Genomic DNA, 13,696 nt, shown 5'->3' with positions numbered 1-13,696 from the left:
CAGCCCCTCCTTCTCAGCGCAACCCACCTCACGGGATTGTTGTTTGTGGGGAAAATAGGAGGAAGGTGTATTAACATACGTTTGCTGCCCTGAGTTATGAAGTCAGAAAAATTCTAATAAATTCAAACTGTCGGAAGCTCTCTTTCCTTGCTTTGCGCCCACTGTCAGGAGCAGGACGATTGAGGCTGACCTCTTCAATGGCATCTTTCTTTGGGCTATTCTTTCTTGCTCCGCTCCATCCAGCAAAGGGTACAGAGGGAAGGAGCATCATTTCCCTGGATCAGACTTCAGATATCTTCCGTATCTGAGTTGGCTAGCCAATCAGCTCATTCACATGAGCTTCAAACCCCCTTCCTCCCATTAGAAATGGGGCAGCTGATATTCGGGGTTCCTTTAAGTCAGTGCTTCTCAATCATGGTGAAATTTAAGATGGGTGGACATCCACTCCCAGAATTCCCCAGCCGGCATGCTTTAAGATGGTTGGACTTCCACTCCCAGAATTCCCCAGCTAGCATGCTTTAAGATGGTTGGACTTCCACTCCCAGAATTCCCCAGCTAGCATGCTTTAAGAGGGGGGGGGGCTTCCATTCCCAGAATTCCCTAGTCAGCTGGTTTTAAGATGGGTGGACTTCCGTTCCCAGAATTCCCCAGCCATCATCCTTTAAGATGGGTGGACTCCCACTCCCAGAATTCCCTAGTCAGCATGCTTTAAGATGGGTGGACTTCAATTCCCAGAATTCCCCAGCCAGCATCCTTTAAGATGGGTGGACTTCAATTCCCAGAATCCCCCAGCCAGCATCCTTTAAGATGGGTGGACTTCCACTCCCAGAATTCCCTAGTCAGCATGCTTTAAGATGGGTGGACTTCAATTCCCAGAATTCCCCAGCCAGCATCCTTTAAGATGGGTGGACTTCCACTCCCAGAATCCCCCAGCCAGCATCCTTTAAGATGGGTGGACTTCAATTCCCAGAATTCCCCAGCCAGCATCCTTTAAGATGGGTGGACTTCAATTCCCAGAATTCCCCAGCCAGCATCCTTTAAGATGGGTGGACTTCAATTCCCAGAATTCCCCAGCCAGCATCCTTTAAGATGGGTGGACTTCAATTCCCAGAATTCTGAGAATTGAAGTCCACACCTCTTCAAATCGCCAGGATTGAGAAATATTGCCTTCATACTTGAAGGACACCTGAACATCCAGGTATATTTTTCTGCTTCACGCCCCTCTTTTGATTGACGGCCAGAGTCTCTGTAATCAAGGCTGAAGGATGGCTAATATAGCACGGTTGCCTTGACTCCCTATGCCCCTCCCTCCCTTCTTTCCCGCAATCTTCATTCGCCGCCAGAAATGCTCTTCCTGGGACTATCAAACCAGTTCAGCCCATCTACCCCCCCTACCCCCCACCCCGTTAGCTCACCTGATTGTCTCCTTTCCCTTTAGGACATCAAGAGGTGTTTGAGCGCATTAGAAGAGCTGGGCAGCTTGCAAGTCACTTCACAGATCCTGCAGAAGCACACTGACGTCGTGGCTACTCTGAAAAAGGTATGTGGTATCACAGAGGGTGACAGTGGTAGTGGTGGCTGTTTTCTCTTTCCCCTCCCTTCCCCCCCCCCGCTTGTACAGGTAATCCTCAATTTACAACAGCTCATTTAGTGACGGCACTGAAAAAAGGGATTTAACTACTGTTTTTCACATTTATGACCGTTGCTGCATCTCCATAGTCACGTGATCAAAATTCCAGATGCTTGGCAACTGAATCATATGTACGACGGTTGCAGTCTCCTGGGGTCATATCATCCCCTTTTTGTGACCTTCTGAGGAGCAACGTCAGTGGGGAGACCTGATTCACTTAACAACCGTTGTGACTAAGTTAACAACTGCAACAATTCACTTAACAACTGTGGCCAGAATGGTCGTAAAATGGGGCAAAAGCAAAGGTCTCCTTTTAGCAGCAGAAATTTTGGGCTCAATGGTGGTCATAAGTCGAGGACTACCTGTGCTCTTGCCTCCTCCTACTTTCCCTACAACAACAACCCTGTGAGGTGGGTTAAATTGAGAGAGAGAGAGAGACCTTGTCACCATCTGACAAACAAACTCCATGGAGAAATCGGATTCACTTAACAACTGTGTTACCAGTTTAACAATTGCAGTGGTTCGCTTAATCACTGTAGCGAGAAAGGTCGTAAAACGGGGCAAAACTCACTTAACACATGTTTCACTTGCATTGTGGTCGTAAGTCAAGGACTACTTCCCTGCTTCCCGTTGTGAATTTTGAAAATCTGGCAGGGTTCCAAATCCTTTTGGTGGGTGAGCATTGGCATAGCTACGTCTGATTTATCTTCAGGTTAAGTTTGCACAATTCCGGCTTGATGAATAAGATATTGCATCTTATTCATCTGTTCATCATTAAACATTCGTTAAAGGGGGTTTTGCCCCGTTTTATATTTCTGGCCAAAGTTGTTAACCAAATCGCTACAGTTGTTCAGTTAATAATAACATGGTTAGTTGAATCTGGCTAGCTTTGAAGATCGCACTCATCTTTCTAAGCGTGGCTGATTCATCCCAAACGTACTTTTTCCAAAAGGGCAAGTGGAGATTCTTTTGGGGGGGGGTGTTTTTTAGAAAGTCGAGTTGCCTTTTGGAAAATCCTGACCTGGATGACCAAGAATTATAAACCAGTATAAAATGTTCTATCGGTGGCATTTAGCCGCAACAAGACTCGCAAAAATATACCCCAACTTAAAATCTAATTGCTGGAAATGCAATCAAGTACAAGGCACCTACTTCCATGTATGGTGGCTTTGCCCAGAAGTTAAAAAATTCTGGATTAAAATACAAAAATGAAATTTTTGTACTAAAGAAATTACACACTATAAAATAGAATTTAAACCTGAATTGTTCCTTCTGGGGATTATTAAAGAAAATTATCCTAAAAGGATAAAATATTTAATTATTCATATAACTGCAGCAGCTAGAATCGTACTCACGCAAGCCTGGAAAATGTCCACTATTCCAACAGGCTGTGCAATAATCCAGAAAATTTTCGAATGTGCAGAAATGGACAAACTTACTTTAGAATTAAATAATAAGGAAGACAGAATATTACTTAACTTGGGATAATTGGTATCAATGGATAGAAATTAAAAATAAGGAATGTATAGAGCAAAATAAGATATAAAATGTGATTAAATATGTCGATTAAGTAGGAATATGTGGAAATAGATGAAGAAAGTTAAGAATTAACTACTGTCAGAAAGACGTTGAATTGTATAATTATCACGGATGTATTTTTGTTATAGAGGTAGTTTAACTTGTATTTTTGGATTTTAAGTGTTAATAAAGGTTTTTCCCCAAAAAAAAAAAAAGTCGAGTTGCCTTTTGGAAAATCCTGACCTGGATGACCAATTATTTCCATAGACATTTATTTGGCTGAGAGATGCTGGCTAGGTCTAGCGAAGCCCACATCAGCTAAAATCACTCTGACCAGGGTGTGTGTAGACTTAAGAAACCGTCCTAATTGATGGAGCCTGAAGGGTTCGGATAGCTGCCCTCGTGAGAGCCCTTTGGAGCTGCTGTTCCAGACCTTCCCGGGTTGAACTTTTCTTCTTTTCTTTCGGTCGTCATCAGATTCGACGTTACAAAGCGAACAAGGATGTGATGGGGAAAGCCGCCGAAGTCTACACGTGCCTGAAATCTCGTGTCCTGGGCCCAAAAACGGGGGCCAACCAGAAGGTGCACAGGGCTGAGGTGGAGAAGGAGAAGGAGGAAGGGGACAAAGAGAAGGAGAAGTTGCCGGCAGGGGAAACGGAGAACGAACGGAGAGAGGAGGAGAACGCTGGTAAGGCCCTTTGCAGGAGGGAAATATAGCACTTAGACTTACTGTATAGACCGCTTTCACAGTGTTTTTACAGCCCTCTCTAAGCGGTTTACAGAGTCAGCCTCTCTTGCCCACAACAATCTGGGTCCTCGTTTTACCGACCTCAGAAGGATGGAAGGCTGAGTCCACTTCAGCCGGTCAGAATCGAACTGCTGGCAGTGGGCAGAGTCAGCCTGCAATACTGCATTCCCGCCACTGCACCATGAGATAGAGGGACAAGGAGAGATTGTGGATGGATGGATGCATGGATGGATGGATAGATGGATAGATGGATAGATAGATGATAGGTTGGCTCAGACTTCCATCCTTCTGAGGTGGGTAAAATGAGGACCCAGATAGTTGGGGGCAATATGCTGTCTCTGTAAACCTAATTTTTTAAGTGTTTTTAAGTGTTTTGTTTATTGTTTTTAATTAATGGGGCCAAATTTATATATATATATTTTAACTGTATTTTAATATTTGTACTTGATGTTTTTACTTGGCTGTTCACCGCCCTGAGTCCTCAGGGAGAAGGGCGGTATACAAATTCAAAATAAAATAAAAAAAATAAATAAAATAAACCGCTAAGAGAGAGCTGTAAAGCACTGTAAAGTGGGATATAAGTCTAAGTGCTATTGCTAATAGCACTTATATACCACTTGACAATTTATTTATTTATTTATTTTATTTTATTTTATTTTATTCAATTTATATCCCGCCCTTCTCCAAGTGGACTCAGGGCGGTGCACAGCCAGAACTAAAACACATATCAATACAAAATTTAAAATTATTAAAAGAATTAAATAACTGTGGCCCAAAAATATAAAACATTGAAAAACTAAAACCCCTTTGACAATTTACAGCTCTCTCTCTCTAAGCGAGTCAGCCTCTTACCCCCAACAATCTGGGTCCTCCTTTTACTGACCCCGGAAGGCTGAGTCAACCTTTAGCCAGTCAGGATTGAGCAGCTGGCAGTCAGCAGAAATAGCCTGCAATACTGCATTCTGCCACTGCGCCACCAGGGCTCCTACATCCAAAGATTTCAGGAAATTTCGGGTAGTCAGGCAATTCTGAAAACTGAGTTGGATGGGATTTGCACTGTTCCTTGGAAAAGGAGACGCTGTTGAGCTCCTGGCTTCTCATCTTGGAACACCCCCACCCACCCACCCAAAGGGGACCCCCATTCCTGAGAAGCCATCCAAGGCTGCCAAGGGGAGAGAAATCCGGCCATTGGCTTGTGGCCTTCGCTTGTCTTGTTCCTTTTCTCCTGGTGTGAGAAGGTCTCTTCCTCTTCCAGATCTCCCAGCGCCTGTGAATGGGGAATCAGCCGGCCAGAAAGATGAAGGGGGAGCAGAGGACAAAGGCCAAGGGGAAGACTGGACTTCGGGAGATGGCAAGAGGGGGACGTCGCCCGAAGACACCCACAACGAGTAAGTCCGTCTGGGTGGCCAGCAGGCACAGGAGGGAGGGAGAGAGGAGGGGAGGGAGGGAGGAAGATGGAAGGAAGGGTGAGGAGGGGAGAAGGAAAACAGTGAAGGGAGAAGGAGAGGACTGATAAAGGAAGGGAGGGAAAGAAAAATGGGGGAAGGAAGGAGAAATGGAGGGGAGAGGGAAAGAAGAGGACAGGTAAAGGGAGGGAGGGGAGAAAGGGAAGGAAAAATGGAGGAAGGAAGGAGAAATGGAGGGGAGAGGGAAAGGAGAGGATGGATAAAGTGAGGGAGGGAAGGAAGAAATGGAGGGGGGAAGGAAAGGAGTGGAGGGAGAAGGAGAGGACATGTAGAGGGAGGGAGGAAAGAAGGAAGGGAAGGGAGGAAAGATGGAGGGGGGAGGGAAGGAGAAATGGAGGAAGGAAGGGAGGAAGGCATGGAAGGAAGAAGGAAGGAAAAGGAAGGAAGGAGAAATGGAGGAAGAGATGGAAGGAAGGAAAAAGAGGGATGAAAAAGGGAGGGAGGAAGGAAAGGGGGGAAGAAGGAAGGAGAAGGGAAGGAGGGAATATCTTGCAAACTGCTCTTCCTTTCCCCGGCCTCCAAGAGGACTATTCCCAATTTAGGAAGGTGGCCTCCGATCACCGTTTCCCTGCCTTTCCTCCCGCCCTGATCTCTCTCTCTCTCTCTCTCTCTCTCTCTCTCTCTCTCTCTCTCTCTCTCTCTCTCTCTCTCCTCCCTTCCCTGGGATCTCCGCAGAGCGCAAGACTATCCCGAGACGGACCGGGCAGGGACAGAGCGAGGCACAGTCCAGCCAGAGTCGGACTCGGCGGACGAAGACGAGGAGAGTTGAGGGCGGACGAAAGGCGCCCCTCCCTCATCCCACCCGCGCGAGGAAGTGGCCCCGGATTGTTGCGATGCTGGCGCCCTCCGCCCGGCGTTTCCGCGATGCTTCTCAAAAGCCTCGCAGTAGACGGCGTTCTAGGTCATGTCCTTCCCGAGAACTCTTCCCCCCTCTCTCCTCTCCTCTCCTTTCCTCTCCCCCTCCGCTCCCTCGAGAATGATGAACTTCGGGGGGCAGCCCCACACCCTCACGCCCCCGGTACGTTTGTATTGGCCCCACGTTCCCCTTCCTCTGCGTGTCCCTTTCCCGTCCTCTCCTGCCTCTCGCCTTTAATCTTGTGATTTCCACAGACACGAAATGAATATATAAAGGGTTGTTTTTTAATGAAAAAAAAGAAAAGAAAAGGCCGACGATCTTTGTCCATCCTTCTTTTATTTTTATTTTTTTCCCCCTCTTTTTCCTCCTCGCTGGGTTGAGGTACGAGAAGAGCAGGGATTCGCAACGGAGCTTAAAACTTCGGAGTTCCACCCTACGGAGCCCCACCTGGTGAAGCAGTGGTGAGAATGCAGTATTGCACGCTGACTCTGCCCACTGCCAGCAGTTCAATCCTGACTGGCTCAAGCTGGACTCAGCCTTCCGTCCTTCTGAGGTCCGCAAAATGAGGACCCAGATCGTTGGAGGCCAGAGGCTGACTCTGTAAACCACTTTGAGAAGACTGTGAAGCGGTATATAAGTCTAAGTGTGATTGCTTGGGAAGGAAGGAAGGAAAGGAAGGAAGGAAGGAAGGAAGGAAGGAAGGAAGCCATGGTGGCACAGTTGTTATAATGCAGTATTGCAGGCTGACACTGCCCACTGCCAGGAATTTGACCCTGACCGACTCAAGGTTGATTCAGCCTTCCGTCTTTCCAAGGTTGGCAAAATGAGGACCCAGACGGTTGGGGCCCATGAGACTGACTCTGTAAACCGCTTAGAGAGGGCTGGAAAGCATTGTGAAGTGCTATATATAAGTCTAAGTGCTGTTGCTATGTCTATACAGTTGCAAGAAAAAGTATGTGAACCCCTTGGGATTACGTGGAGTTTTGCATGAATTGGTCATAAAATGTGCTCTGAACTTCATCTAAGTCACAACAATAGAAAAACACAGTCTGCTTAAAATAATACTACACAAACATTAGATGTTGCCATGCTTTAATGGAACATAACATGTAAACATTCACAGTGCAGGGAGGAAAAAGTATGTGAGTCCCTAGCCTAATGACTTCTCCAAGAGCTAATTGGAGCCAGGAGTGAGCCAACCTTGACTCCAATCAGAGTGATGATATTGGATGTGTTGCTGACAGCTGTCCTGCCCTTTAAAAACCTGTTTTGGGCTTACTGGTTTCAAGAAGCACTGTCCGATGTGAACCATGCCTCGCAGAAAAGAGCTCTCAGAAGACCTACGATCAAGAATTGTTGACTTGCATGAAGCTGGAAAGGGTTACAAAAGTCTCTCCAAAAGCCTTGATGTTCATGTGTCCACAGTAAGACAGACTGTCTACAAATGGAAAAAGTTTAGCACTGTTGCTACTCTCCCTAGGCGTGGTCGTCCTGTAAAAATGACTGCAAGAGCACAGCGCAGAATGCTTCACGAGGTAAAGAAGAATCCTAGAGTGTCAGCTAAAGACCTACAGAAATCTCTGGCGCACGCTAACATTTTTGTTGACACATCTACAATAAGGAAAACACTAAACAAGAATGGAGTACATGGGAGGACACCACGGAGGAAGCCATTGCTGTCCAAAAAAAATATTGCAGCATGTTTGAAGTTTGCAAAAGAGCACCTGGATGTTCCATAGCACTACTGGCAAAATATACTGTGGACAGATGAAACCAAAATTGAGTTGTTTGGGAAGAACACACAACACTGTGTGTGGAGAAAAAAAGGCACAGCACACCAACATCAAAACCTCATCCCCACTGTAAAACATGGCGGAGGGAGCATCATGGTTTGGGGCTGCTTTGCTGCCTCAGGACCGGGACGGATTGTTGTCATTGATGGGAAAATGAATTCCAGGTTTTATCAAGACATTTTGCAAGAAAACGTACGACCATCTGTCCGCCAACTGAAGCTCCGCAGAGGATGGGTGATGCAACAGGACAATGACCCAAAGCATACAAATAATTCAACAAAAAAATGGCTTCGACAGCACAGAATACGCCTTCTGGAGTGGCCCAGAGTCCTGACCTCAACCCGATTGAAATGCTGTGGCATGACCTTAAGAGAGCGATTCACACCAGACATCCCAAGAATATTGCTACACCGAAACAGTTTTGTGAAGAGGAGTGGTCCAAAATTACTCCAGATCGTTGTGCAGGTCTGATCTGCAACTACAGGAAACGTTTGGTTGAGGTTATTGCTGCCAAAGGAGGGTCAACCAGTTATTAAGTCCAAAGGTTCACATACTTTTTCCTCCCTGCACTGTGAATGTTTTACATGTTATGTTCAATTAAACCATGGCAACATCTAATGTTTGTGTAGTATTATTTTAAGCAGACTGTGTTTTTCTATTGTTGTGACTTAGATGAAGTTCAGAGCACGTTTTATGACCAATTCAGGCAAAACTCCACGTAATCCCAAGGGGTTCACATACTTTTTCTTGCAACTGTATCCTGACACCCTGGGGTTGAGGAGGAAGAAAATGACAGTGGGGGTCTTTGATACTCTCCGAGCTTAGTGGTTCTCCTGCGGACGCTTCATGATCCAGCTAGGTAACATCATCAGGGCTAGAAGGGAGGGAGGTTTGTGGAGAAGGAGGACTGGGGTCCTTGGTGCTCTCCGAATTGGGTTGTTTCCTTGGAGACGTTTCATCGCCCAACTACATAACATCATCAGTTCCAGAAAGGGTGTGTGTGGGTTTTTTGGAGTAGAGGAGGAGCAGCAGAAGAAGAAGAGGAGGACTCTGAGTTCCTTAGTGCTCAGATGTTTCATGACCCAACTAGGTAACATCACCAGTGCTAAAGGGAGTGAAGTTTGCGGGGGGGGGGGGGTAGGGAAAGAGAAGGGGAGGGGCCCTGGATGCTCTCTGAGCTTGGTTGTTTCCTTCCAGACATTTCATTGCCCAACTAGAGACCATCATCAGTGCTAGAAGGGAAGTAGGGTTTGCGGAGTGGAGGAGAATGAGAAGGGCAGGAGGAAGAGGAGGCGGAAGGGGAAAGTAAAAGGACTCGGGGGTTCTTGGTGTTCCGAGCTTCATTATTTTCTTGCAGGCGTTTCACGACCCAAGTAGGTATCGTCATCAGTGTTAACTGGACATAGTGCTAATGACAGAAAGAAACCACATTTAAAGGTACTCCTTGATGTAACCACTCTAAGGGAGCCTGCCCGTCACGGTCATAAGTAGTGACAGCTGTAAATCGGCCAATTCCATTTTATGACCTTTTTGTGGTGGTTTCAGGTGAAGACGGCAGTCGTAAAATGAAACAATTGTTCATTATGGGCCAGTTTTGGCCAAAGCCAGTTTTTTTTTTGGCGGGGGGGGAACCATCATAAAATGTCATCATGTGACTGCAGGTTGCTGCCAATAGCTGTAAATGTGGGTCGGTTGCTGAGCTCCCAACATGTCATGTGGCCACGGGGGAATCGACCTTCGAAACCACGTTGTACGTACCCCCCACGGTGGTCCATTGTAACTTCAAAGGGTCGTTAAGTGACCGGTTGTAAGTCGAGGACCGGTACATGCCATTCAGAAAAGCCAAAAAGGCCTAAAATGAAAACAAAAGGAACAGATCTTCCCCCAGCAGTCTCCACCAAGATAAGAAGGGATTTACACCAGACAAACTTCCAAGCAGAAAACAATAGCCTAATCAAGGAACTACCAAGGAGAAAACCACACCCTCGTCTACTCTGGCAGGGCCAATCCCTTCTAGCACTGACGGTGTTACCCAGTTTGGTATCAAAACTTCAAGAAAAGCTCACAGGGGGAAATGCTCTATCATTTTAACTTCCTGGCTGAGTAGGGCCCAGTCTTTGGAGGGGCCTCCTTCTGGGCCCCTATGTTTTGTTTGTTAGCAGCGTTTCCCCCGCTCCCTCTGTTTATGGATGATGGAATATTTGGCCTCCTTCTGGCCCCCTATGTTTTGTTCATTAGCATCGTTTCCCCCGCTCCCTCTGTTTATGGATGATGGAATATTTGGCCTCCTTCTGGACCCCTATGTTTTGTTCATTAGCAGCGTTTCCCCCGCTCCCTCTGTTTATGGATGATGGAATATTTGGCCTCCTTCTGGACCCCTATGTTTTGTTCGTTAGCAGTGTTTCCCCCGCTCCCTCTGTTTATGGATGATGGAATATTTGGCCTCCTTCTGGACCCCTATGTTCGTTAGCAGCGTTTTCCCCCGCTCCCTCTGTTTATGGATGATGCAATATTTCTTTGACGTCTCCCCACAACTCCTTCGAACCCCTGCAATGTCTGAAGCCTGCAGGTCATAAGAAGGGGGTTGTCCCTGTTGCTAAAAACAAGCTAGGTTGAAGATCAGAGATCAAGAGATTACAGGGAACACTTGCACAGGTAGCCTTCTCTGCAGGTGTTTGGACTCTGGCACAAGAAAGAAGACTGCTATCATGAAGAACGCTTGGACTAGAGGTATTCAGCTGGTTCAGACCAGTTTGGGCAAACCGGTAGCGAAAATTGCCCCAGGTCTATTCTGTCCTGTTTAGGCACGTTTTTGAAGCCGGATGCATGCACGGAAGGCACACATGTGAACAAAGCACATGCACGGAAGCCGCATGCGTGGCAAACCGGTGGTAACAAAATGTGAAACCCACCGCTGGCTTGGACCAAACACCAAACCATATCCGGATCTTCTTGCCGTGGGTCAGGCCTGACTAATCCACCTGGGGACCTGGTTGGACCCACAAGCTTCCGTGTGGGGCAGGAGGTTTGGCGGGTTTTTTTTTTCAATCTTTCTTGCTTATTTTCCTTTTGAAAAACTTCCTCTGTGCCCAGACGACATGAAGAAGTTTGGGGTTGGACATTCAGCCAAGGACCTTTGCTTTCCTCTCTCTTCCCCCCACCACCCCCAAAACGAGGGGAGGATGTCCCTCTGACTTCAGCCCCTCCCCATCGATAAAGCAGACCATTCTGTCGTTTAGACCATTCTTACCATCACCCCAGGATTTTCAATCCAGGTAGTCCTCGACTTGCGACCACACTTCTATCACGAATACGGTCGTTAAGTGAGTTGTGTCTGATTTTACCATCTTTTTTCTGGTTGGTCACAAACGGCGTGTTTCTTGAGCGAATCCAGCTTCGTTTACGAATCACACTGTTGTTAAACGAACCCAGCTTTTGCCCCATCGGCTTATCGTAACCACCACCACCCTGGAAACGTTACAAGTGGCAATCACACAATGCCGCAGCTGTCATTAACACACTCCGGATGCCAAGCACCCGAATTTTGTTTCATGGGACTGCAAGGATGTAAGTGTGAGGACTCGTCAGTTGTTTTCTTCACCGCCGTTGTAACTACAAATGGTGGTAACTCGAGGACTACCTGGATTGAAAATCCTGGGGTGATGGTAAGAGCCCCACACAGTAATCCCTCTCTTCCTAATGTGAGCAGTGAAAGAATGATGAAAGCTTTTGTTGCTAAGTGAGACATTTCTTAAGTAAAATTTGCCACATTTTACGACCTTTCTGGCCACAGTTGTTAAGTGAATCACTAGTGGTTAAATGAGTGACACAGTTCTCAAGTGAAACTGGCTTCCTCATTTGCTTGGCTTGTCCCACTTAGCAACAGAGATCTGACACTCAATTGTGGTCATTAAATCGAGGACTACTTGTACGAGTAGTCCTCGACTTGCAGCGACAATTGAGCCCAACATTCCCGTGGTTAAGTGAGACATTGGTTAAGTGAATTTTACTCCATTTCACAACCTTCCTTGCTACAGTTGTGGTAAGTGCATCACTATAGTTGATAAATTTAGCAACCCGGTTATTAAGTGAATCCGGCTTCCTGATTGCCTTGTCAGAAGGACGCAAAAGGGGATCACATGACCCCAGGACAGTGGAACCGTCGTAAATGTGAGTCAATTGCCAAGCTTCTGAATTTTGTTCACTTGACCATGGGGATGCCGCAACAGTCATAAGTGAAAAACGGTCATAAATCACTTTTTTTTCAGTCCCGTTGCAACTTTGAACGGTCACTAAAGGAAGTGTTGTAACTCGAGGACTACCTGTGCTAGGGTAGCTTCACACCTGTTCCCTTTGGAAGCTGAGGAGTGTTCTGCAGAGCACACAAAGCCCCCATATCAAAAACCTAATATATCCTCCTACCCAGAGAGGGAACAAAAGTCTGGAAACGTAGGTCAGGGATCTGCAACCTTAAAACTCAAAAGAGCCATTTGGACCTGTTTCCCCACAGAAAAGAAAACACCGGGAGCCACAAAACCTTTCCTATGCCTGATTATTTCTTGAGCGGCCACAAAACTAACATAGGTACAGTAGTTGAATTAAATGTTCTGTTTTCTTCTGAAACTTTTCATTTCTTGAATTTATCCATGGTTGGCCTTACCAGGGGTTGAAAAGCTTAATAAATCGCGTGCTGGCGGGTGTCGCACATTGGCAGTTGTGACGCATATTTTGAGTGATAGGAACCTGCAGCAGAGGGGTGAAAGAGCCACATGCGGCTCCAGAGCCACAGGTTGCTGACCCCTGGTATATAGGTAATCCTCAATTTACAACCGTTTTCATTTAGTGACCGTTCAACGTTAACAGCATGGGGGGAAAAAACCAGACTTATGACTCTTTCACACTTAATGGCCATTGCAACATTCCCATGATCACGTGATCGTAATTCAGATGCATGGCAACTGACTCGTATTTATGACGGTCACAGTGTCCTGGGGTCATGTGACCCCCTTTTATGACCTGACAAAGTCAATAGGGCAATCCAGATTCATTTAACAACCACGTGACTCACTGAACAACAATAGTGATTTGCTTAGCCAATGGGGCAAAAACGGTCATAAAATGGGGCAGATTATTTAACAACTCGCTTCACGACGGAAACGTTCGGCTCAATTGTGGTCGTAAACCAAGGACTACCTGTAATTGAAAAAAGAACAGTGAGTGGTGGACGGGAATCCTGTTGGCACAATTTGCCGTCTGCCCTGTTTCCATCTTTACTCCATTTTCAGACGTGTCAGAGTACAACTCCCAGCCTCCACAGCCAATGGTGGGGCTTCTGGAAATTACAATCCCACCATGTCACCCAAGAAGTCAAAATCCACCTTTGGCACCTGCTGTCAACCCACAGGGCAGAATAATAGAATAACAGAGTTGGAAGGGACCTTGGAGGTCTTCTAGTCCAACTCCCTGCTCAAGCAGGAGATCCTCTGCCATTTCAGACAAGTGGCTGAGAAATTCTCTTCCAATTTCAGACGAGCAACCAAGATGATGAGGGGACTGGAGGCTAAAACATACGATGAACGGTTGCAGGAACTGGGCCTGGCTAGTCTAGTGAAGAGAAGGACCAGGGGAGACAGGATAGCCGTCTTCCAATATTTGATGGGCTGCCACAGAGAGGAGGAAGGGGGT

At 46.6% G+C, this 13,696-nt stretch overlaps 1 protein-coding gene across 2 annotated transcripts in view; it reads left to right on the top strand.

The window, feature by feature from the left end:
• The window catches only part of HDGFL2 (HDGF like 2), a 36,728-nt gene extending 30,195 nt beyond the window's left edge, over nucleotides 1-6,533 (top strand). For both annotated transcript variants that reach the window (XM_034422723.3, XM_034422722.3), the window contains exons 13-16: nucleotides 1,439-1,540; nucleotides 3,626-3,836; nucleotides 5,152-5,284; nucleotides 6,038-6,533. In XM_034422723.3, the coding sequence (XP_034278614.1) occupies nucleotides 1,439-1,540; nucleotides 3,626-3,836; nucleotides 5,152-5,284; nucleotides 6,038-6,131 (540 nt within the window). In that variant the 3' untranslated portion in view covers nucleotides 6,132-6,533. The remainder of the gene's footprint in view (nucleotides 1-1,438; nucleotides 1,541-3,625; nucleotides 3,837-5,151; nucleotides 5,285-6,037) is intronic.
• Nucleotides 6,534-13,696: the final 7,163 nt, after the last annotated feature.

The sequence above is a fragment of the Pantherophis guttatus genome, chromosome 1 (genome assembly GCF_059756535.1).
Source record: "Pantherophis guttatus breed Tessera chromosome 1, ASM5975653v1, whole genome shotgun sequence".
Taxonomy (NCBI): Eukaryota; Metazoa; Chordata; class Lepidosauria; order Squamata; family Colubridae; genus Pantherophis; species Pantherophis guttatus.
Note: the sequence above shows the minus strand (reverse complement) of the source record. Positions and strands in the feature narration are given on the sequence as shown.